Below are 24,331 nucleotides of genomic sequence, written 5' to 3' on the forward strand. Positions count from 1 at the left end.
TGGGCCCTTCTCTGCAAAGTGTACGTACACATGACTCCTGCGTGTGCCCACATCCATGAATGCATCATGCCATTAATCCAATTACACGAGTCTTTGAGCTGCCCAGTGTCTCACCCCAATTTCAGAGAAGAGCAAAGAGCCTCTCTAAAAGCTCATCAGGAAATGCAGAGGAGCAGACCCCTGTAAACACTTACTCTCTCTTGTTAGCCTATCAGTTCCCTCCAAAGTGTTCACATCTGGTTCAGTAGCTGTCGTCCCCAATGAAAAAGGGAAGGGAGACTGCTTCCTTGGAGCCTGCTGGGTGCCGGGCAGTGTGCCCAGGCCGCTGTGCGCTCACTGCTCCGTCTAATCACTCGAGCTGTGGCCACTCAGCAGTGCACAGATGTGCAGCACTGCTGTCTGGAAACTCGTCTGGTTGTGCTTTCCTGACTCTGGTTTGGGCACGAAGTGCCTGCTTCTGCCCTGGGGCCAGTGAAACACCAGGAGGCCTAAAGAGCAAAGAGGAAAGTGCCTTTGAACGTTTATCTGCAGGCAGGACAACCCAGCCAACCCTACCCCCATCCAAGGATGAAAGAGGGGAAAACAAACCCGTGAGGACAGAAAAGAGAAACTGGAACCACAGCACCACCACTAGCCCTGGAGGCAGATGTTCATATTCAAACACTTGTGTGAAAGCAACAGTAGGGTCCTAGCCAGGACACCATGTGGGTGGGGGTCTTGCCCTCAGGGAGGGACCTGGAAGGCTCCGCAAGCTCCATCTTGACCCAAGCAGCACTCTCTCCAGGGAGATGCGCCCAACTCCAGAGGCACCCCAGATGCTATGGGGGCCGCATGGACTTGAAAGAACACTCAAGTTGCTGACCCTTTTTAGTCCTCAACTTCACTTCTGAGGCCAAAAAGAGCATATGTGTGGTTCAAGTGCAGCTTTAATACCTCTCTGGCGTTGCCAACTCCTCAAGAGCAGCTGGGCCTTGGCCTCTGCCAGCCAGCCAGCTGGAGGTAGCTAGATTTTAATGGTTGTGTGAAATTATTTGCTATTTATATGGTAGAATATAGTTTCAAGAGTGAGTTTAAGAAAGTGAGTTTGAGTCTTTGAAAACGTGAGGTAAATGAACATCCCGTGGCTTTGGAGCTGGCTCAGGTGTCGTGTCTAGATTGAGACCCTTTGTGTCTGCTCCAAGCTCTGCATGTCAACCCACACCAGAGTCATGGCTTGGTGGCTCCCAGCTGCTACAATGGCCCCCAGAGCAAGAACTGCAACAGTGAAGTTGGTGCCGTCTCTTGAGGACCGACTGTGTGGCTGCTAAACGTATGTTTAGAGGGCCGCAGGTCACATGAGTCTCCAGCTGCTGCCCATTTTGTTTAACGGGGCTAGGACAGCCCCTGGATACGGGCCCTGCTGAAAGTGCCAATCAGTAAATGTCCACGGAGACATGGTCTGTCGTTCCCATTTAGAGGAACAGCTTCCCCTGTTGCTGCCTCTTCCTGAGGACCTGCTATGCACTTGGCAATCATTCAATCTGAGTAGGCTTTAGAGGGGCCGCTACTGCTGTCCCAGGTCCAGCTCTTCCCTGGCTCTGACAGCCCTGATGTGAACAGTAAGATCTTTCTCTTCCATGTTAGGAGGGAGGGAGACAGTTTACGTGGAAAATGAAAAGCCAACCAGTATATCCATATCCATATTTCAACCATGGGCCCTGGAACCTTCAGGCACTTGTGAGAGCTAGGGAAGATCACCAGGTCTAATGCCCCACTCCTCGTCCTCCTGCGCCCAGGAAACTCGAAAGCCTCAAACACTAAGCATAGGTTGGCTTTGGTCATTTTTATTTCAGGGATTGCTGTTTAAAATACAAGCTCCGTAGGGCCAGGGTTAGGATATAGTACAAGATGCCAGTAGGATGTGCCAGGACATTTTTATTCCAAGTCTGGGAAGCCATGTAATATACCCACAATTTCCACTTTCAGCCTAAATAATAGGAAAAGTTTCATCCTAAACTTCAGATATGAAGTTGACTTACTCACTGAACCTCAACCATGTATTTTTAATAAATCAAAGGTGGAAGCAGGAGTCCTTTTTGGCTATGTTCCAATGGGCATGGCTAACAAATGACTGCTCTCACTGGGGGTCTGCTGCTGCTCTAGAATCCCTCTCCACCTGACTGGGCTTCTGGGTCTGATTTCCTAGAGGATATTGGGACCATGTGGGGTTTTCTTCTCCCTTTTGGCTGCTGTGTCCTCTGTAAATTCATCTTCTGCTTGGAGTGGGGTCTGGTCTATGGGACTCCAGCTGAGAGTTCACAGGGAAACCAGGGAATTCCTTTTAGTTACTGAAGCATCACTTGGGTTACATGGAAAGATAGAACACACAGGAGCCCATTTGTTGTGCTGGATGATGGACTGTAGGATCCTGAAAATGGATATGAGTGAAAGCTTCTTATGATGACAGCCTTTTCCCTTGAGTACTGCAGGTGACTCTGCCAGAACCATTAGGTGTGTGGTCCAGATAAGTCAAATATGAGAACCAGGTCAGGTGACATTAGGAAGTCTTCTGTCTTCAAGACTGAAACACTTTCTAGGAGCTGGCTAAGGCTGGAATTCAAAGGCATGGTGCTTTCAGCCCTTAAGGACTACAATTCTTACCATTCATTCATTTCAGATTCTTGGTTTAAACCTAGCTCCACACTTGTTCCTTATGGTTTACCCCTCACCCCTGAGAAGGCTATTACCTTTTCTGGTTCTCATTCTATCAGCAGGGATCTTTAGAAGCGTGTGTTCCATCTTTCCCACCTGTATCTCAACAAATGCAGCTGTCCCCTGTCAAGCAGCTGCATTCAGGCAAGTGCTGCCCCCCAATCCCAGCTCAGATGCACTACTAGCAGTTCTTGGATTTCCGCTCCTTTCTGGCCCTGGAGGCCATGAGGCTGAAGAAGAGCCCAGGAGCCAGAGTTCGCAGATAAATGGCCAAAGAAGGCAACAGGTCAGCCAGGATCACATCTTTCTTTTTCTTCCCCACAGCAGCCAGAACATCTCGGGCCACCTCCACAGGGCTTCGGCCCTGAGCCGTGGTCTTGTCCATAACTAAAATAAACAAACAAAAAAAAGAAATACATGAACTAGAAGCAGAAGTCCCTCTCTCAAGGACTTGAGCTGACATGGAGCAATGTCAGCTGGATTTGCTGAATTTCCCACCATGAAGCTCTTCCTGCTACCTGTTGGGAGGCAGGTGGTATGCCACCATCCCTGACTATTCTGTACTCCAAAGACATGAGGAAGCCATTGGCTCAGTGCATGTGAGCAGGGAAAGGGGGGACATGGGTGAGACGTGGTAATGACATAAACAGGGGTCCCCCACAATGCTTAGGATCTGGTGGCCCACGACAAAGGACAAAGGCCAGCCCAGATGGGGTCCCAAAGGGTGAGCCCTTCACACATACCAATTCCAGACCTTGGTAATTGTCTATTGGAACAAACAATGAAGGATGGTGTGGCACTGAACTTGTTTCGCGTAGCTTGGCCTGAGGTCTGCCAGATGGGGGATGGGAGAAGACTATGACCCCCGACTGCAGCGAGAGTGAAGTGACACAGGATTTGATGTCACAGGTCCCCACATCATGTGTTAACTGGATAAGGACCAGGAAGAAAGCCTTGGTTTGTTTGAGGTGTTACAGACAGCTGCAGGGAGTTTAGGAGGTATTAGGCTGGTTAAGACCAACCGCCGTTCCTTCTTTCCTGGTAATCTGACAATTTTGCCGACAATGTAGAACCAGCTGGCAGGTGGAGAGGAGAGGCCACTAGCACAGGCCATTTGAAACCATCAGTATGCTGTCCAAACTGCAGGAGCTTCCTCACCAAAATCAGTTCTCATTGTGTTTTTGTTAACACAGAATAGAAGGTTTCTGATTATTGCCTATTTTAAAATGCCACAAAGAGAATTTTTTTAAAAAAAGATTCTTCTGGGTATAAATAAGTATGAACTTCTCTGGCTCTAGGCTACTGTATGGTTTCTGTGGACTTGCTGAGTCAGCAACTATCCAGGGCACGTGCACTCATGGTTCAAGGCTTCCTGGGGTGGAGCAGAAGGCCTGCAGGTGCCCAGTGAACACCACAGCACAGGCCCAGGAGGGCACATCCAGGGAGGCAGGACATGGCAAGCCACTTTTCAAGAGGTGGGGTCATGCAAGCAGGGGAAGGTAGCACCTGCTCCCACAGCAATGTCACGCACAGGTCAGCTGACCTGGAGCCAGGCTCCAGCCCACTAGTGCTGACTCTGACTCAGCTCGCCATGTCTTTGGCTGAAGCAAGGAGACTGAGCCTGGCACACCCGACCTCATGCCAGAAGACTGTGCACTTCTGCTTTGAGTGCTCTGAAATCAGTCATTTCTCAAACACACGGGTGGGGAATCTTTTGGGTCAAGCAACCCATACTTTCCATGAAGTTAACCCACTTTGATTTTACTTTAATTTGGAAGCTTGGCCTCAGGACTCCAAGTCCTGGACCCTGTTCCCACAGCTGCAGTGGTGACACTCAGGCTAAGAATGGCTTGTAGTAAATGACCACCATGCAACAGTATGTATAACCAACACTCACACATCATGGTTTTTAGTTTTAAAAATTACGTTCCAAATGAAACTGACCAAAGAATCATTAGATAAGAGAAGCACATCTCACTGTGGCCAAACAACAGCTTGTCATGGAAGGAAAGACAAACCAGGGCCTCACCTCCATATGTGGACCCGTCCGCAGTGACGGCATTTAGAGAGAGGTTGGTATGGATGTAGCCAGGGCTGATGACAGTCACCTCAATCTCATACTGCTCCATTTCGGCACGAAGACAGTCAAAGAATGCCTGGGTTGCATGTTTGGAGGCTGCATCTGCAAAAGTTCATGGCCAGACAATGCAAGTGAGGGAGAGGGCCTGGGACAAGCCCACATATTCATTCCCTTTCATTTAAAAATTGATAATACAATTTAAGTTACAGTATTATAGCAATGTTCATTTCCTGATTTAGATAAGTGCACTGTATCCTTGTTCTTAGGAAATACCCTGAACTGTATAGGAGTAAAGGAGTGTTGCATCTCCAACCTTCTTTCAAGTGGCTCAGGAAAAAAAAATTATAAATTATATATTAAAAATTTTATATATACACATAGGTACATACATACACACAGCACACATAGACTAGGATAAAGCAAATATGGTCAAATGTTAACTGGGGAATCTGTATGAAGGAGACAAGGGAGTTTTTTGTACAGTTCCTGCAACTTTTCTTTAAATCTGAAATAATTCTTTTTTTTTAAAGATGTATTTATTTATCCTAGAGAGAAAGAGAGAGAGAGAGAGAGAGAGAGAGAGAGAGAGAGAGAGAGAGAGAGCCAGAGAGCACACATGTGCATGAGTAGGGGACAGGCAAAGAGAGAAGGAGAGAATCTCAAGCAGACTCTGTGCTAAGAATGGAGCCCAATGCAGGACCTGACCTCACGATCCATGAGATCACAACCTGAGCTAAAATCATAAGTCAGACACTCAACTGACTGAGCTACCCAGGCACCTCGGAATCTGAAATTATTCCAACGTTAAGAGTTAAAAACAAAAAACAAAAAACAAAAACAAAAACACAATTTAGTGCCTAGTGGGTAAAACATTCACACAGGACAGAGGATATGAAGTAAAAGTGAAAGTCTTTTCTGGCTTCCAGCTCCATTCTCCAGAAGGTAACCTATGCTAATGGTTTCTTAGGATGTACTTTTTATATATCCTATGTATATCTATGTGATTTTACACTTAATGTTTTTTTCTACAGAAATGAGCTCATAGTGTTTATATTATTCCTGCAAGTAGCTTTCTTCAACTAGTGACACAGACAAACAGTCTCTGTGCTGGCCATGCAGGTCCATCATGCTCTCCATGGGTCATGAGACCACTGAACGGACCCCATCAATAGAACTTCATAGGTTGTTTCCAGGTTTTGTCACTGAAACGGTGCTACCAGTGAGCATCCCTGCATGCATGGGAATGTGTGTATAAAATCCATACTCATTTTCTTATGTATTTTGTTTGACAAACTTCCATGAAGTGGCTTTTCATCAGTCTTTATTTTATTTATTTATTTATTCATGAGAGACACAGAGAGAGGCAGAGACATAGGCAGAGGGAGCTCCCTGAAGGGAGCCCGATGCAGGATGTGATCCCAGAACCCTAGGATTATGACCTGAGCCAAAGACAGATGCCCAACCACTGAGCCCTGGGGGCCTGCTTCTCCCTCTGCCTATGTTTCTGCCCTTCTCTCTGTCTCTCATGAATAAATAAAATCTTAAAAAAAAAAAAAAAAAAGGAGCTATCGAGCTTGTTCCAACCTGGTAGAAATAGAGCCACAGCTGCTCTTCAGTCACAGCTCCACAACATGGGGAAAGGTGCTCTGAGTGGGGAGACTGTGACCCGACAATGACATTCTTGGAAAACACACGGCATCTCCACTGAAAGTCAGTTTCCTCCAATTCAGAGTTCTAAATGTTTTAGTCTTAGTAAAGGGGCATTCATCAGCCAAAAAAACAGGAAGAGAAGAAGCAAGGAAATGTCCCAGCAAGTCACAGTGTTGGAACTCACTGCAGAACCTTTGAGGCCAGCAACTTTGGTTCGGGCCAAGTTTCTGGGGGCTGGATGAGTAGTTTGAGGGTAGGCAGGTGGACAGAGATTCTGCTATCAGCTGTGGTCTGCTAGCAGCTATCAGCTGCTATCGGGTACAGCCCAGGACCAAGGACTGAGAAGAATCATCCTACTCCCCAAAATAGAACGCTGCACCATGATGACTGGTCTCCCAGTCTCATGCTGTAAGTCATCAGCCAAGCTGTGCTGACACCCTCACCCACAGCTGTCAACAGTAAGCCCCTATATCCGCAGGGCACGGGGTTCAACATACCACCCAGATCATCTTGCTGGGTCCTCACAATAGCAGTGGGAGGCAGTTAGAGCTGCTCTCCCATTTTGTAGATGAGAAGACTGCTGTTCACCAGGATTAATCCACATGCCCAGGCGCACTGCCACATTCTGTCTGTTTTTTTTTTTTTTTTTAATTTTATTTTTATTTATTTATGATAGAGAGAGAGAGAGGCAGAGACACAGGCAGAGGGAGAAGCAGGCTCCATGCACCGGGAACCTGATGTGGGATTCGATCCCGGGTCTCCAGGATCGCGCCCCGGGCCAAAGGCAGGCGCCAAACCGCTGCGCCACCCAGGGATCCCCCTGTCTGGTTTTTATAAAGTGCCCAGACCAACTATGTGTGACCTACTGCAGGCACAGGCCCAAGTGGAGAAGAAAATTCACTGAGACTAAATCAAAGTAAAGTTTGGAAGTAACTTAGTACAGAGAACACTGCAGAGCCTTTACTCTGATGTACCTGTCATTAGCATTGTACCTCACTTGCTTTATCATTTGTGATTATATTTATTCCTGTTACAGCTGCCTTCAATGGCTGTCCTGCACTGCTGGGAGCTGAAACAATGCTGGCAAACAGGAAAGTACCAACCATAGAAACAAACAGAGATAGAGTGCTTCACAATTCACAAAGGACTCTCCATATCCAGATGTCTTCTTTTATCTTAAACACAGTTTGGTGGAGCGTGTATAAGAACTGTCAGTCTCTTCACCAGCCAGGAAATGGGGGGTCAGAGAAGTTAAATTACTTGCCCAAGAACATGCAAAAGGCAGAGCAGGGGGTCGTATCTTGAGAGAAAGAGGATGTCTTTGTGACAGTTCCAGTTCAGAGAGCTGGCTACACCATGTCATCCAGCTGGATGTCTGCTACTCTCTTCGCCAAGTGCTGACCCAACTCTGCTCTCTCTTCTATCTCTGCCAAGTCTGCAGCTGAGTGAGGCTGAGGCCAGCACTGGGAGGTGGTGAGAGTAGATGAGGCTGCTACATGTCAGGATTGCAGGGGGTGGAGCAGAGAAAGGAGTTACTGGGGAACTTTGTGAAATCACCTTTAAAGTTTTTTTTTTTTTAAGATTTTATTCATTTATTCATGAGAGACACACACAGAGAGAGGCAGAGACATAGGCAGAGGGAGGAGAAGCAGGCTCCCTGCGGGGAGCCCGATGTGGGACTCCATCCCGGATCTCAGGATCGCTACCTGAACTGAAGGCAGACACTCAACTGCTGAGCCACCGAGGCATCCCACCTTTAAAATCTTTTAACAGAACAAGACCAGGCTTCTTTGGTTGCTGGTACAACATGATGGCAGACAGATGAGTGAAATGGTATCTCAAACATCTGAAACATCTGACGCAGTCACTCGTACACGGAGGTGAGAGTGTGAACTGGAAGTCAATTTAGCAGTTTTATTTTTTTTGGTCCCATTTACTATTTCCACTTTTTGGAAACCCTCCCATAAGTGCCCAAAGATGTAAGTATTTAAGGATATTCTAAATAGCACATCATTGCTACTGGTCAAGAACTGAAGGGAAGGGGCAGCCCTGGTGGCGCAGCGGTTTGGCGCTGCCTGCAGCCCAGGGTGTGATCCTGGAGACCTAGGATCAAGTCCCATGTCAGGCTCCCTGCATGGAGCCTGCTTCTCCCTCTGCCTGTGTCTCTGCCTCTCTCTGTGTATCTCTTATGAATAAATGAATAAAATATTAAAAAAAAAAGAACTGAAGGGAAAATAATCCTCATGTGCCCAGGGAAATGGCTAAATAACTCATGTCACATCTGTTCAATGAATTACTATGTACTCACTTAAAAGGATCATGTAACCTGCATATGTTGATGTGGAAAGCTGTGTTGTCCAGTGGAATAAGCAAGCCATGAAACAGTACATATAATGCGATCCCATGTTTGTATGTTTGATCACATGATAGAAGTTTGGAGGTGTGGGCTGCAGAGCAATGCAGTGGTAGTGCCTCTGTGTCCACAGTGAAAACCAATAATGAGACATTAGCTGCCACACACACTGGCACTACACTTAATGGTGCTCACAGACTACCTCCATCTTCCAGCAGCCCTCCAAAGCTGGGACTGCCCTTGTCTCCCTTTTGCAGATGAAGACTGGGGTACAGAGCACAAGGAGGACATTTGCACAAGGTCACGAGGAAGGGGTAAGGAGTAGAGCTGGGATTTGAACCCAGGCATTTTGCTCAGGAGAACACATTCCGATCAAGTCCCTTCATATTATGTGTTAAGTATTTATCTAATGTCTGAATTCTGTATACTAAATGTGCTATTTTTATAATCATGAGAAAACAATAAGGAAAAGCACTTGGGGGAGGGAGAAGGGAGTACTCACATGCAGATCGAAAAGGAATGCTGATCTTGCCCTGGATGCTGCTGATCACAACAATGTGGCCTTGTCGCCTTTTGATCATGGAGGGTAGGAGTGCTAAAGAAAGAGAGCAGAGGCTTTAGAGGAGGATTTTTCTTCTGGTCACTGCAAGCTAATGCTGAGAGGAGGTGACCTTGCTTATTACAAGCAGTCAGAGCCAGGGAGGTAAGTGGGAGATGCTTCTCAGTGGGGCGTACCATGCCTGGTTAGAACTCTCAGGCTCCTGCACCCAGCAGACTGCCAGCCGGAGGGAGGAGGCCAGTGGAAGAGCAGGAAGGAGGCAGAGAGGGAGGTAGGCAGAAGCCTACCCACTAGGAACAGTCAGGTTGGTCCCCTTTTCTAGGGAGAGCCTCTCCCCTTGAGTGGTATCTGTGCCTGGGCACAAAAATAGCCCCATTTTGTATGGGTTTCCAAACACCACTGAAAGGAAATGGAGGCATTGCTGTACAAATAAAGCTGTCACTGAGGAGAAAATCTTGATTTAAGGCTACAAAGCAGATAACGAAAATGCAAATGAAAGCCTGGAGAAAACAAACACCCAAGCTGTAATGACAACACCTATTGCAAGGTAAAATAGATGGAGACAGACAACATCTACCTAAAAATGAATCAAATAAAGTAAAAAGAATGCCAACATATAGTGCTCTTTTTTTCTTTTAATTCAGGACTGTTACCTTTCGTTAGAGCAACTGGGCCAAAGTAGTTTGTCTCCATGACTTTCTTATCCACATCCGTGGTGGTGTCCACAATGGCGCCTCGGTAGCTGATGCCGGCATTGTTGATGAGCACATCCACATAGCCAAAGCACTGCAGGATCTCAGCTGTTGCTGCTATGATGGCCCCAGGGTCTGCGAGGTCAAAGGCCACCATGTAAGGCTTGTGTGTCTGCACCTGGTCAAATTTGACAGAAACCAAATGCACCTTCAGAGTGACAGGCATGTGAACCACATGTCCCCTGCTTTTCAGAGTGCCAGGAGTGGCCTCCTGGGCATGACATGACAGAGGCTCTAGCATTGCTCTTCCAAAGAAATGTGGCCCCAAGGATCCTGCCTACACTGCTCACAACTTGACCTGGACTTTTCCCCTGAATTGAAAATGACTACTAGAGCCAGACTCCCCTTGCTGCCTTATGCCAGAACTGTGCTGTATGTTGTAATTACATTAAACAGTACCCCTACTGAGAGGTGCTATCCTTCTCAGGTTGTCACTTTTGTTCATGAAACATTTTTTATGTATCTCCTACGTGCCAGGCACTGGGGACAGAGCAGAAAGCAAGACAAAATACAGTTCCTCTCTTCCAGAAGCATACTGTTTACTGAGGAAGACAAATTCCATAATTGTAAAGGATATCATGAAGAAGTAGAAGATGCTAGAGAAATGAATAACTGAGCAATCTAACATATAGGGCTTCCCAATGGAAGTGAGTTTAACAAGAGATCCAAAGGAGGAATGGGGATATGAAATCAGAGAAGATGGCAGAGTAGGAAGTGCCAGGAATCTGCCTTTTTTTTTTTTTTTTAATCTGCCTTTCTATCTGGATGCTATACTGGCAGAAACTCTCCAAAGTGACAATTTTGGAACTCTAGAGTCTACCTGAATGCATGCAGCTTCCAGGGCAGTGCTTGGCTGGAAAATTATAATAATTGTGGTCAGTTCTAGTCATCACCTTGGTGGTAGCTTTCTACCTCCCAGTCCTGCATCCTTGTGGCAGGCAGCTGAGGGAAGACAACCAACGTTTCTGGTACAGCTTGGGGGAGCCAAGGTAGACAATAAGGATCTTGTCTTCTAAAAATCAGGGTTCTGTTCTGATGGATCACTGAGGGGTGGCACGGAGGCAAGATGCATTATTTTAACCACCACTGGCTAAAATTGGTTCCAATAGATTCGAAGGAGTTACACCTGTTGTTCTGATATTCAAAAATATAAATAAATCCCCAGGAAATATACCTGAGGAAGCCCCACATGATGGACTTACTAGACAAAGATTTTTAAAACAAATATCTTACAAGATCCTCAAAGTTCTAAAGGAAGACATGGATGAAGGCAAGAAATTGATGTATAAACAAAGTGAATATTGTTAAAGAAATGCCATCAAAGGAACAAATTATAAAAAAATTCTGGAGCTCAAAAGTACAATGACTGTAATAGAAAATATACAAGTTCAAAAGCACATTTGAGCAAGCAGAAGAGTGAATCAGTGGAACTGAAGAGAGGATGGCTGAAATTACTGAGTCTGAGAACAAGAAAAAAAATGAAGATAAGTAAACAGAGCCTAAAAGATCTGTGGGATACCATCAAGTGGACCAATAGACACACTGTGGGAATCTGACAAGAAGAACAGAGATAGGGGAAGAAAGAATATCTTGGGGAGCCCCGGTGGTGCAGTGGCTTAGCACTGCCTGCAGCCAGAGGTGCGATCCTGGAGACCCAGGATCGAGTCCCACGTCATGCTCCCTGCATGGAGCCTGCTTCTCCCTCTGTCTCTCTTCTCTCTCTCTCTCTCTCTCTCTCTCTCTCTCTCTCTCTCTATGAATAAATAAATAAAATATTTTTTTTAAAAAATCATAAGAAATAATTGCTGAAAACATCCCAAACTTGATGAAAGACATGAATCTACACATTTAAGCAGCTCAACACCAAGTTGGATAATTTCAGAGGCCCACACGAAGACACATTATAATCAAACTGTCAAAGACAAAAAAAAAAAAAAAGAATCCTGAAAACCGCAGGAAAGACCTACTCTCACATAACAGGAATTCTCCATAGGATGATGAGTTGATTTCTCATCAGAAACCCTGGAGGCTAGAAGACAGTGGGTTGATACATTAAAAGGGATGAAAGAAAAAACTGTCAACCAAGAATTCTGTATCTGGCACAACCATCCTTCAAAAAATGAGGGAGAAATTAAGATTCCCAGATGAACAAAACCTGAGGGAGCTAGTTATTACTAGACCTGCTCCGCAAGAAATACTAAAGGGAGTCCTTCAGGTTTGAACTGAAAGGAAGCTAGCAATGTAACTCGAAGCCATATGAAGAAATAAAGATCTCTGGGAAAGTAAATATATGGGCAGTTATAAAAGCTATTATTGGAATTTTGGTTTGTAACTCTGCTCTTTACTTTTTACATACTTTAAAGACAAATTTTTTTTAAAGATTTTATTTATTTATCCATGATAGGCACAGAGAGAGAGAGAGAGGCAGAGACACAGGCAGAGGGAGAAGCAGGCTCTACACCGGGAGCCTGACACAGGACTTGATCCCGGGACTCCAGGATCACACCCTGGACTAAAGGCAGGCACTAATCTGCTGAGCCACCCAGGGATCCCCTAAAGACAAATTTTTTTAAAAACTACCATTGGTCCATTAATGGTCAAGCAATGTATGAAGATGTAATCCATGAAGTGAATAACAGAAATGGGGGAGGACAGAGCTGTAAAACAGAATTTTTTTTTGCTCTAAATTCCCTTAGAAACCACAAAACAATAGCTAAGAAATGATAAGAAATGAGAAGGAAATCAAAAATATTTCACTACAAAAAAATCAACTAAACACAAAAGACAGTAACGCAGGAAATGAGGGACAAAAAAAGCTATAAAGCGTACAGAAAACATAGCAAAATGGCAGAAGTCCCTCCTTACTAGTAATTACTTTAAATATAAACAATTTAAATTCTCTCCTCAAAAGACTGATAGCTGGAGTTTTTAAAAAATCCAACTCTATTCTGTCTTTAGAGACTCATTTTAGATCCAACAATATAATTAGGCTGAAAGTAAAAGGATGAAAAAAGGTTATTCCATATAAATAATAACCAAAAGAGAGGTGGAGTGGCTATACTAATATTAGAAAAAAATAGGCTTTAAATTGGAAAAGGTTACAAGAAACAAAAAAGGACATTATATACAAGCATACCTCGAGATACTGCAGGTTTGGTTTCAGATTGTCACTGTACAGCAAATATCTCCGTAAAGCAAGTCAAAGGAAGTTTTTGGTTTCCCATTAGATACAGAAGTTATGTTTACAGTATATTTTAGTTTCTTAGTGTGCAATATCATTATGTCTAACAAATCAATGTACATATCTTAATTTAAAAATATTGTTAAAAGTGTGAACCATCATCTGAACTTTCAGTGAGTTGTAATTGTTGATCATAGATCACCATAACAAATTAGCAATAGTGAAAAAATTTAAAATATTGTGAGAATTACTAAAATGTGACACAAGACACAGAGATATGAAGTGGGCAAATGCTGTTGGAAAAATGACATTGATAGACCAGATCAATACACAGTTATCACAAAACCTCCAATTTGTAAAATACGCCATATCGGCAAAGCACAATAAAGTGAAGCACAATAAAATAAGGTAAACCTATAATAATAAAAAGGTATTCAATATAGCAAAAAAGTGTAATAGTTTTATTTTTTTTTAGTATAATAGTTTTAAATATTTATGCACCTAATAATAGACCTTCAAAATATATGAAGCAAAATCAACAGAACTGAAGGGAGAAATACACAGTTCTATAATAATACTGAGGTATTTCCTTTTTTAAATATTTTATTTATTTATTCATGAGAGACACAGAGAGAGAGGCAGAGACATAAGCAGAGGGAGAAGCAGGCTCCCCATGTGGGACTCAATCTCAGGATCCTGGGATCATGACCTAAGCAAAAGGCAGACACTCAACCACTGAGCCACCCAAGTACCCCAATATTGTGGTATTTCAATACTGGATAGAACAACAAATCAGAAGATCAATTACAAAACAGACGACCTGAACACTATAAATCAATAGGCCTGAACAGACACATATAGAACATCCCACCCAACAGCAGCACAACACACATTCTTCTCAAGCACACCTGTAACATTCTCCAGGATATACCGCATAACACATGTTAACAGATTAAAAAAGATAGATACCATTTAGAGCGTCTTCTTCAACCACAGTGTGATGAAGCTAGAAGTCAGTAACTGAAGGTAAACTGAAAAATAAGTAGAAATTAAACAACACACTCTTAAAGAGCCACTGACTCATAAAAGAAATAACAAGGGAAATTAGAAACTATTTAGACACAAAGGAAAATGAAAACACAATATCCCCAAACTGTACAGGATACAGTAAAAGCAGTAGTAAGAGGGAAATATATAACTATAAATGCCTACATTAAAAAAAAAAAATTCAAACCAGTAACATAACTTTACACCTTAGGGAACTAGAACAGAGCAAACTAACCTGAAAGCTAGCAGAGAAAGGAAATGATAAAGGTTAGAGAGGAGGTAAAATAGAGAGTAGAAATAAAGAAAATCATGAAAACAAAGTTGGTTCTTTGAAAAGATTGACAAAATTGAGAAACCATTAGCTAGACAAAGAAGGAGAGGATGGAGCAGGTCCCTACCTAGATAAAACAGATTATAATACAATGAACACTTGTATGCCCACAAATGAAATAACCTAGTCTAGGAAAATTGAACAAATTCCTTGAAACACACAAATTACCTAACTCAAGAAGAAATAGAAAAGCCCAGCAGACATAGAACAGGTAGAGAGATTGAAGCAATAACCTAAAACCTCCCAACAAAGAAATGTTGGGTACCAGATGGCTTCATTGGCAAATTTTACCAAACTTTAAAGAAGAATTAACACCAACACTTCTCATACTCTTCCAAAAAACTGAAGAGGAAGGAGAGAACACTTTTTAACTCATTCTGTGAGGCCAGCATTACTCTGATACCAAGTCCAGATAAAGCCATCACAAGAAAATTACAGACCAATGTCCTTTATGAATATAGTTGCTAAAATCCTCAACAAAACAGTGTATGTTCTCATTCATTTGGGGAATATGAATAATAGTGAAAGGGAATATAAGGGAAGGGAGAAGAAATGTGTGGGAAATATCAGAAAGGGACACAGAACATAAAGACTCCTAACTCTGGGAAACGAACTAGGGGTGGTGGAGGGGGAGGAGGGCGGGGGGGGGGTGGGGGTGAATGGGTGACGGGCACTGAGGGGGACACTTGACGGGATGAGCACTGGGTGTTATTCTGTATGTTGGTAAATTGAACACCAATAACAATTAATTTATTAATAAAATAAAATAAAATAAAATCCTCAACAAAATACTAGCAAATCAAATTCAACAGTATACTGAAAAGATTATTCACCATGAACAAGTGTGATTTATCCTAGGAACACAGGGGTGGTTCAACATCAGAAAATCAATCAATATATCATATTGATAGAACAAAGGAGAAAACTACATCATCATTACAATTGATGCAAAAAAGAGATTTGACAAAATCCAACATCCTTTAATGATAAAAATTTAGAAAACCAGGAATGGGGGGAAATTCAACATAGTAAAGGACGTTTATGAAAAACCTACAGCTAATATATGTTCAAAGGTATAAGATATGAAGTGTTCCCCCTATGACTAAGAACAAGACAAGGATGCTTGCTTTCAACACAGTACTAGACTTCTAATCAGAGCACTTAAATACATAAGAACAAGAAATAAAAGGCACTCAAATTGGAAAGGAAAAGGTAAAACTATTCACAGATGACATGATCCCATATATAGAAAATCCCAAGGAATCCAAAGAAAGCCATTAGAGCTAATATAATTTAATTCAGAGTTGCAGGGTACCAGATCAACATATACAAATCAGCTATGTCTCTATACACCGGCAATGAATAATCTGAAAAGGAAATTAAGAAAGCAAATCCATTTATAATACCAGCTAAAAGAATTAAGTATTTGGGAATAAATCTAACGAAAGAGGTCAAAGATTTGTATGTAAACAATACAAAACACTCCTGATAGAAATGAAAGAAAACATAAATACATGGGAGACATCTCATGTTCATGGACTGGAAAACTTAATATTGTTAAGTAGTCAATAACTACCCAAAGTGAGCTACAGATTCAACGCAATCCCAATGAAAATAATTGCATTTTAGGGAGGAAATAGAAAAAAAAAATCCTAAAATCCATATGGAATCTCAAAGGTCCCCACATAACCAAAACAATATGAAAAAAAAAAAAAAAAAAACAACACACAGCTGGGAGATTCACTTCCTGATTTCAAAACTTACTGCAAAGCTACAGCAATCAGCAGTGTGGTACTGGCATAAAGACAGACATATACAGCAATGAAATAGGATGGAGAGCCCAGAAATAAATGCTCCCATACATGGCCAAATGCCTGTTGATGGGGGTGCCCAGACTACTGAAGCAGGAAAGAACAATCTTTTCAACAACTGGTGCTGGGAAAACTGGATATGCACATGCATAGAATGAAGTTGAAATCTTACCTAACACTGTATACAAAAATTAAATCAAGTGGATCAAAGACCTAAATGATGGAGTTAAAACTACAGAACTCTTAAAATAAAACATCAGGGAAAATCTTCCTAACATGATGTGTCAACAACCTCATGGGTATGACACCAAAAGTATAGGCAACAAAAGAAAAAATAAACTGGGCTTCATCAAAATTAAAAAAACTTTTTGGTATGCTTGGGTGGCTCAGTTGGTTGGGCATCTGACTCTTGGTTTTGGCTCAGGTCATGATCTCAGGGTCATGAGATTGGGCCCTGCATCAGGCTCCACGTTCAGCATGGAGTCTGCTTGAGATTCCTTCTCTCCCTCTGGCCCTCCCGCATGCTCTCTCTCTAAAATGAATAAAATCTTAAAAAAAAAAAAAAACTTTTTTACATCAAAGGATACTGTCAAGAAAGTAAAAAGACAATCTTCTGGGGAAGCCCAGGTGTCAGCAGTTTAGCACTGCCTTCAGCCCAGGGCATGATCCAGGATACCCAGGATCAAGTCCCACATCGGGCTCCCTACATGCAGCCTGCTTCTCCCTCTGCCTGTGTCTCTGCCTCTCTCTCTCTCTCTCTCTCTCTCTCTCTCTCTCTCTGTGTGTGTGTCTCATGAATAAATAAACAAAAATCTAAAAAAAAAAAAAAAAGACAATCTACTGAATGAGAAAAAATATTTGCAAATCATAGACCTGATAAAGGATTACTATCCAGAATATATAGAGAACTAAACTCAACAACAAAACCAAACAAGCTGATTTAAAAGGACAGAAAAGGGACTGGAAAAGACATTTCTCCAAAGACATATAGTCAGTAAGAACATGAAGAGATGCTTGACATCATTTGTAATTAGGGTAATGCAATCAAAACCACAATGAGATACCACTGTATATCTCCTGGGATGGTTACAATTAAAAAACAAACAAAAGAACAAGTATTGGCAAGGATGTGGAAAAAGCAAAACCTTTGTGTGTTGTTAGTGGGAATGTAAAATGGTACAGCTGTTGCAGAAAATAGTTGACAGTTCTTCAAAATGTTATACACAAGACCCAGCTGTTTCACTTTTAGGTATATATTCACAAAAATTAAAAGCAAGGACTCAAACAGATAATGTGTATAGTTATGTTCACTGCACTATTATTCACAATAGCCACAAGGTGTGTACATCTACACGTACACATGTACATCTAGTGTACATCAACAAATAAACAAAATGTTGCATATATGTACACTGGAATATTACTCTGCCATAAAATGGAATAAAATTTTGATACATGCTACAATAATGGATGAACCCTGAAAACCTAATGTTCAATGAAATAGCCAGACACAGGGGGATCCCTGGGTGGCTCAGCGGTTTCGCACCTGCCTTTGGCCCAGGGCGCCATCCTGGAGTCCCGGGATCGAGTCCCGCATCAGGCTCCCAGAATGGAACCTGCTTCTCCCTCTGCCTGTGTCTCTGCCTCTCTCTATATATATGTCTATCATAAATAAATAAAAATAAGTCTTTAAAAAAATAGCCAGACACAAAAGACAAATATATTTTCTACTTATATAAGGTATCTAGAATAGGCAAATACATAGAAAGCAGAATAGAGGTTTCCAGGCACTGGGGAGAGGGAAGGGAGAGTGAATTATTAATAGGTACAGAATTTTATGGGAGATGATAAAAAGGTTTTAATATAGAAAGTGGTGATAGTTACACACATTCTGAATGCGTTTAATGCCACTGAATTGTATACCTACAAGTGGTTAAAATGATTAATACTGTGATATGTATATTTTACTTATATGTATATCTTTATATGTGCATAAGTACTATGTTATGTACACTTTTCCACAACTAAAATTTTAGAATTCATGGTCAACCTCCTCCCATTTCCCCACCATAGAAAGATGAATAGGTATTAGCCAGGTAAAGAGGGAGTGGAAGCATTCATGGAGGGAACTGCCTAAACTCAGTGACTCAGTGCCACTAAGTGGCAGAGGTAAGATCTGAACCTTGTGACCATCCCCTATCCTCAGGCAACGGAGATCTGCTGCCTCTGCTGGTACAAAGTGACCATGTGGATGCCCCATATGTGCAGCAGCAGCCCAGGACTGGCCACTATCTCCTTGGACACCTGCAGATGATGGACTGTGCCTCTGGCCCACAGAAAAACACCCCTGGGCTCACCCTGGTGGCTGGAGAAGCTGTAAGTTCTTTGGTGAGCTCTTCTAGGGCCTTCCGGTTTCGGCCACAAAGCACCAGCTTAGCACCCGCAGTATAGAAGACTCTGGCACATTCTATAGAAAAGAGAAAAAAATCTTGACAGTTGAAGAAATTCAATGCCTTTCTTCCCCAGTGCAGGTCAGACCAAATTCATTTGATGTTTCAGAGTATGAATTTGTTTCTTTGTGCACTGTGCACGTGTGTATTTGCCCTTGCTATGGACCAGGTGTGGAGCTAGGAGACAAGCCTCCAGTGATAAATGAGCCCTGTTGTTGCCCTAGGAGAGTCCACATCAGTGGTATGGCAGACGCCAAGGCAAGAGGAAGTCTGGGACTGCTGGACAGGTTTATTAGGTACCACACTCAGCTTTTCCACAATGATCTTTAGCTCTGAACAACGCTGGGAGCATTACCCCCTTTTTCACAGCTGAGGAAGTCAGAAAGGTCAAGCTATGTGCTCAATGATCCGGCAGCACCGGCTACTGTGAGGCTGGGGTCTGCCGAGGCCTGCGCTCTGGCACAATCCAGGCTGTTTGCCAAGGTGCTGCGATGCAACAGGTACAGATCTACAAGGGTAGGTGAGTGCTTACATGGTCTGTACAAGCACAGGGAACACAGGGCTCTGTTGAGAAGGGACCGGGGGCCCCAAGGAGCTGTTTCTCTGGAAAGGGCTCAAGGCTAAGGGAGCGGAGTTTACAAAACGCCTGAGGGGCCATGGACAGATACATCTGGGACACAAAGTGGAGAGTCTCGTAGCCTTGCTAGGCTGGGAAATGACAAACAAGTTTGAAGAGTTGAAGCGTACGGAGTGCCCACAATGGTGAAAGATCAGGGGTTTTTTTGTTTTTGTTTTTCATTTTTTTATTTTTTGAAAGATCAGTTTAAAAGGCTGGGGATGGTTGAGAAGGAAGGGGACTGGTGGAGATCAGGCTCTGGTGAACCCACTCCAACTAAAGGGCATCAACTGGAGACCAGGGTACCTCTACTACTCAGTGTTCTTTGGTGGCAATAAAAGAGACACAATTCACACTGGGGCAAAAAAAAAAAAAAAAAAAAGAGAGAGAGAGATTTATCAGGAGGATGCCAAAATTAAAAGAGCTAAGTGGCTAAGACTTGGAGGGACAGGCATGGTGGTTGCCCAGGGCCACTGGCAGCAGGAACCAGGGTCTCAGTGCTGGCATTGCCTTTTCTCCACTTCATCTCCCTGACCTGGCTTCCCCCAAGATGAGAACAGGGCTGCAGGCAGCTCTGAGTCACATCAACACAGCTCCCCTGCAAGACAGGAGAGGGGTCGCTTAGGCAAGCTCTGCTGCCAAAATCCCAGGGTGTGACTGTGACCTGCCATTGTGGGGTGGCATCTCGAGGACTAGCTCAGCAAGGGTCACAGGCAAATCTCATGAGGCCGAGGGGGAAGGGCAAGGAGGGGAAACCTCCAGAACTGGGACTTAACCTGTGGGGGAGAGGGTGGAGGAAGATCTCTTGCTTCTTGCTTGCTCTGAGCCCAGACATGGCCTAACTAAATGTTGTTCACTGCCCTGAAAACATACAGCTTGTAAAAAGCAGTGCAGCCCAGTGGTCAAGGGAATGGACTCAAGCTAGACCTCCTACACCCAATGTCGACCTTGGTCACTTCCTGGTTCTATGATCTTGGGTAAGTTATAACCTCTGTGCTTCTCATTTTCCTCTTTTATAGAATACAGGTAGAAATAGCACTGGGACTGAATGAGTAAAAGTAGATATAATTCAGTAGAGAAAAAGCACTATAGAAAAAAGCACCATAGAAGTGTTCATTGTTTTCATATTTCTAAGCTGCCTTTTTAAAATGTTCTAAAAACTGTTGGAGAAAACTGAAACCCAAGGGTTAAAAGAGGCACTGCCTGTCCACACCTGAGGGTTGGTCTCCCTCAAACACCCACAGGCAGATTTGCACAGACCCCTTGGCCCCTAGCCAACCAAACAGCCAGTACTCCACCTGCTGTGTCCTGGACTGAATCTTACAGGCTCAAGCAGTCATGTGTGGTCTAGTACCCAGGCTCAGAGAAAGGACAGGCCTGCCCTGGGAGCCGTGCAGCAAGTGGTTGAGGGATTAAGCCTATCACTTCCTGGCTGGGAGGGGAGGACATTGTAGGGTCCAGTCAGGATGTGCTGGCCTGACAGCCTTTCCCCCACAAAAATGCCAAAAGCTAGAAGGGTTCAAAACAGGAGGGGAAAATAAACTCCAGCATCCTTCAGGAAAGCAGAGAAAAAGTTCTTTGATGTCTGCCCTGTCTCATGGTGCGAAGCCCTCTCTGTGCCCTCTACAGCTCCTCCTTTAGCTCCTCTTACAGCTTTCACTTAGCATTCCCAGACCAGCACCTCCTGGCATGTATCCAGATGGAGTTTTCTGGAAGGGCTAAGGAGACTAAATCAAGACATTTTCAGGTGTCCTGTATCACCTTCTTTGAAGATTTGGTTGGTGTGTTCAGTGGCTCATCCTGACACAGAGCACAATACCAGACAGAGCTGTAGCCCCTGCTCTGCTTGTCCCTGGATGGTCCAGTAGAGGTCCCAGCCCCTGCCCAGTCTGCCTTGCTGTACTTCCTCAGCAGAGCAGCTCATGCCTTACAGGGATGGGGGTGGTGCCTGCACTCAAAGCCAGACACCGGCATTCCTGAGGCTACAACTGCTCATGTGGTTTACTAAATCATTCCCAAAGAGGAGGAATCTCAGGCACTGTTGGCCTCCTCAACCCATTTCATCCTGACCTGATACAATGGACATTTTGTGAGGTGTCACCAGAGTGCAGAGATGCAAAACCCAAGGTGGGGAGAGGCACACTAGTCTCTAAACGGCTTCTGGAAAATGGTCACGTACATTCTGCTTAAGCTTTACTTCCTAGCACAGCCAAAAAAGGGAGGAAATTGAAGTCTGTGTAGGGAGTGACAGAAATGAAAACAACAGATTGCAAGGATTCCATTTTCATTTCTTGAAAAAGCTGACACAGGGAGGCAAGGGTCAAGGGAAAAAGGAAAACAGTCCCAAAGTACCATTTATCTAGCTAGGGCTGCCAGACGATTCTCCAGGGCTGCCGGCATCCTGGCTTGTTAAATCAAGAGAGTTATTCACGCCCTCAGGGCTTATGCTGGCTAAAGTGGGTATCCAGAACATTCTGTTCCTTTAGTCAATGGTCTTACTGTTTTACAAGGATAAGCCCATGTCGCTTAAATATACAAAATAAGAGACAAAACAGGAGAAATACAGAAAGCTATCTGAAGACTTATCACATAATCCAGGCTTTCACAGCCGCTGACATGGCAGGCAGAGCAGAGCCTGGGCAACTCACACTCTTCTGCGAAAGCTGAGGTGCAACAGTGCCTCCTCAGCGGTCACCCACAGAGGCATTTGCACTTGAGACGGCTAGTTAAGAATCTGTTCCTATTATATCTGGCCAAAGGGGAAAGAGATCCATGGACTCTTGTCTCAGATGTTAAACGGGGAGCATATAAGCAGAATGATTTGGAATCAGGAAATGGCGGACCTGGGCAGCCCCGGTGGCGCGGCGGTTTAGCGCCGCCTGCAGCTCAGGGCGTGATCCTGGAGACCCTGGATCGGGTCCCACATCGGGCTCTCTGTATGGTGCCTGCTTCTCCCTCTGCCTGTGTCTCTGCCTCTCTCTCTCTGTCTCTATGAATAAATAAATAAAATCTTTAAAAAAAAAAAAAAGGAAATGGCGGACCTAATATATGACATAAATACACACACACACACACACACACACACACACACACACACAGGTTTTGTTTTTCTTTCGATTGTATTTTCTATTCCCCGCACAATCTTGGTTTCCAGAAGAGGAAATGTAGAATGACGAGGACAGTGTCTTTCTCCAATATTCACGTATTGAAGCCCCTGCAAGTCACCATCTCAGCCAGCTCTCAAATACTCTTCAAGGACTTTTTAAAAAAAAAGCTTCTCTCTGAGATCAAGAGAAGTGGCTGCTGACTACCCTATATATAGTAGCTGAGTAAGGTCAGAGGACTGACCATGGCAAAGCTGGAGGCAGCTGTCCCCATGCAGGTCTGGGTATCGAATGACAGGCCCAGGGTTCACCCCCGGAGACCTCACCTAAAACATCAGAGTGGCGTATAAATGAATCTGTGCTACCTAAAGCCTCCCCAGGCTTCCCTTAGCCAACTGCAAGCAGACAAGGCCCCGTCTGTTCTTTAAGATCTTGTGACACCCAAGTGCTTTCCAGCCCTACATGACTGTGTTGCTCCCTGCTCTGGGCTTGTCTGCTATGCCCTCCTTGCTGGACCATGCTTCTCCTTTCCCTGACCATCTCCCCCAGGGGAGATAATACTGAGTCCTGCAGTCAGATGTGGGGCTTGAATCTAGAAGTCCTAGGGCACATCTGCATCATAGCTGTGAGAGTTCAGTGAGATAAAGTGTAAGCCCCCTACTGGGCCTGGATGGAACACCCATTACTGAAATGTCTATATACTGACATAAGTCCTTGCCACTCCCCCTCAGATGTGAACTCCCTAAGAGAAGGGACCCTGTCTTTCCTTCGTGTGTCCCAGCATTTGGCCCAGAGCCTCACAAATGGCCCAGATGCTCAATCAGCGTTGGCTGTGGTACTACCAACCACAAGATGCAGCAGGGATGGGTTTACTGCAATTCTGGGTGCCTCTCAGCTTTCTTCCATGGCATCAAGAGCCAGTGTGGATGGAAGACCAGACCAGTGGATGGATGTGGTGTGGGATGGGAGCAGATGCTGAGGAGGAGGAAGCTCCATTTGACGTGCCTGCATCGGCCCCTGGTACTCTGCCAAAGTCAGCGTACATGTGTGGAAGGGAAATGACAGCAGCTCTACAAACTCATCTGGATGAGGTCAGGGGTGGTGACTGACTCTGGGCCTGTATTCCAGCATACAACCTCAGGACTAAGAGGCTTGACATGTTCACTAAAACAGAGAGAACTAGTGATGCCTGGGTGGCTCAGTGGTTGAGCATCTGCCTTCGGCTCAGGGTCTGATCCCGGAGTCCCAGGATCAAGTTCTGCATCAGGCTCCCTGAATGAAGCCTGCTTCTCCCTCTGCCTGTGTCTCTGCCTTTCTCTCTCTGTGTTTCTCATGAATAAATATATATATAAACTTAAAAAAAAATAAAACAGAACTAAATTGAAGAAGTGAGGTAAGGAACAGCTGAAATGTCACTTACTCTGTTTCCGACCTTGCCAAGGCCACACTCAAGGTATAGCTGAAGGCACAGCCCCAGTGAGAGGAAGGTGAGGGGGAGGCAACGCCAAGGCCATGGACTGGGGATGCTGACTGAATCCAGTAAAAAGCATGCTTTGGCCCCTCAGCGGTAAAACTGTTTTTTAAATTAGTGGCCATATTTGATAATTGGGAGCCTTCACATAAAAACCCCTATTTCGTCATCAAGACAGTGTGGTACTGGCACAAAAACAGACACACAGATCAATGGAACAGAATAGAGAATCCAG

At 44.1% G+C, this 24,331-nt stretch overlaps 1 protein-coding gene across 3 annotated transcripts in view; it reads right to left on the reverse strand.

Annotated features, from left to right (window-relative positions):
* Window positions 1-1,803: 1,803 nt before the first annotated feature.
* Window positions 1,804-24,331, reverse strand: part of DHRS7B (dehydrogenase/reductase 7B) — a 118,611-nt gene continuing 96,083 nt past the window's right edge. For all 3 annotated transcript variants that reach the window (XM_055305598.1, XM_055305596.1, XM_055305597.1), the window contains 5 exons: window positions 18,813-18,922; window positions 9,987-10,203; window positions 9,277-9,369; window positions 4,721-4,873; window positions 1,804-3,078 (listed from right to left, as the gene is read on the reverse strand). In XM_055305598.1, coding sequence (XP_055161573.1) covers window positions 2,873-3,078; window positions 4,721-4,873; window positions 9,277-9,369; window positions 9,987-10,203; window positions 18,813-18,922 — 779 coding nt within the window. In that variant the 3' untranslated portion in view covers window positions 1,804-2,872. The remainder of the gene's footprint in view (window positions 3,079-4,720; window positions 4,874-9,276; window positions 9,370-9,986; window positions 10,204-18,812; window positions 18,923-24,331) is intronic.

Source organism: Nyctereutes procyonoides, unplaced genomic scaffold, assembly GCF_905146905.1.
Source record: "Nyctereutes procyonoides isolate TBG_1078 unplaced genomic scaffold, NYPRO_anot_genome, whole genome shotgun sequence".
NCBI lineage: Eukaryota > Metazoa > Chordata > Mammalia > Carnivora > Canidae > Nyctereutes > Nyctereutes procyonoides.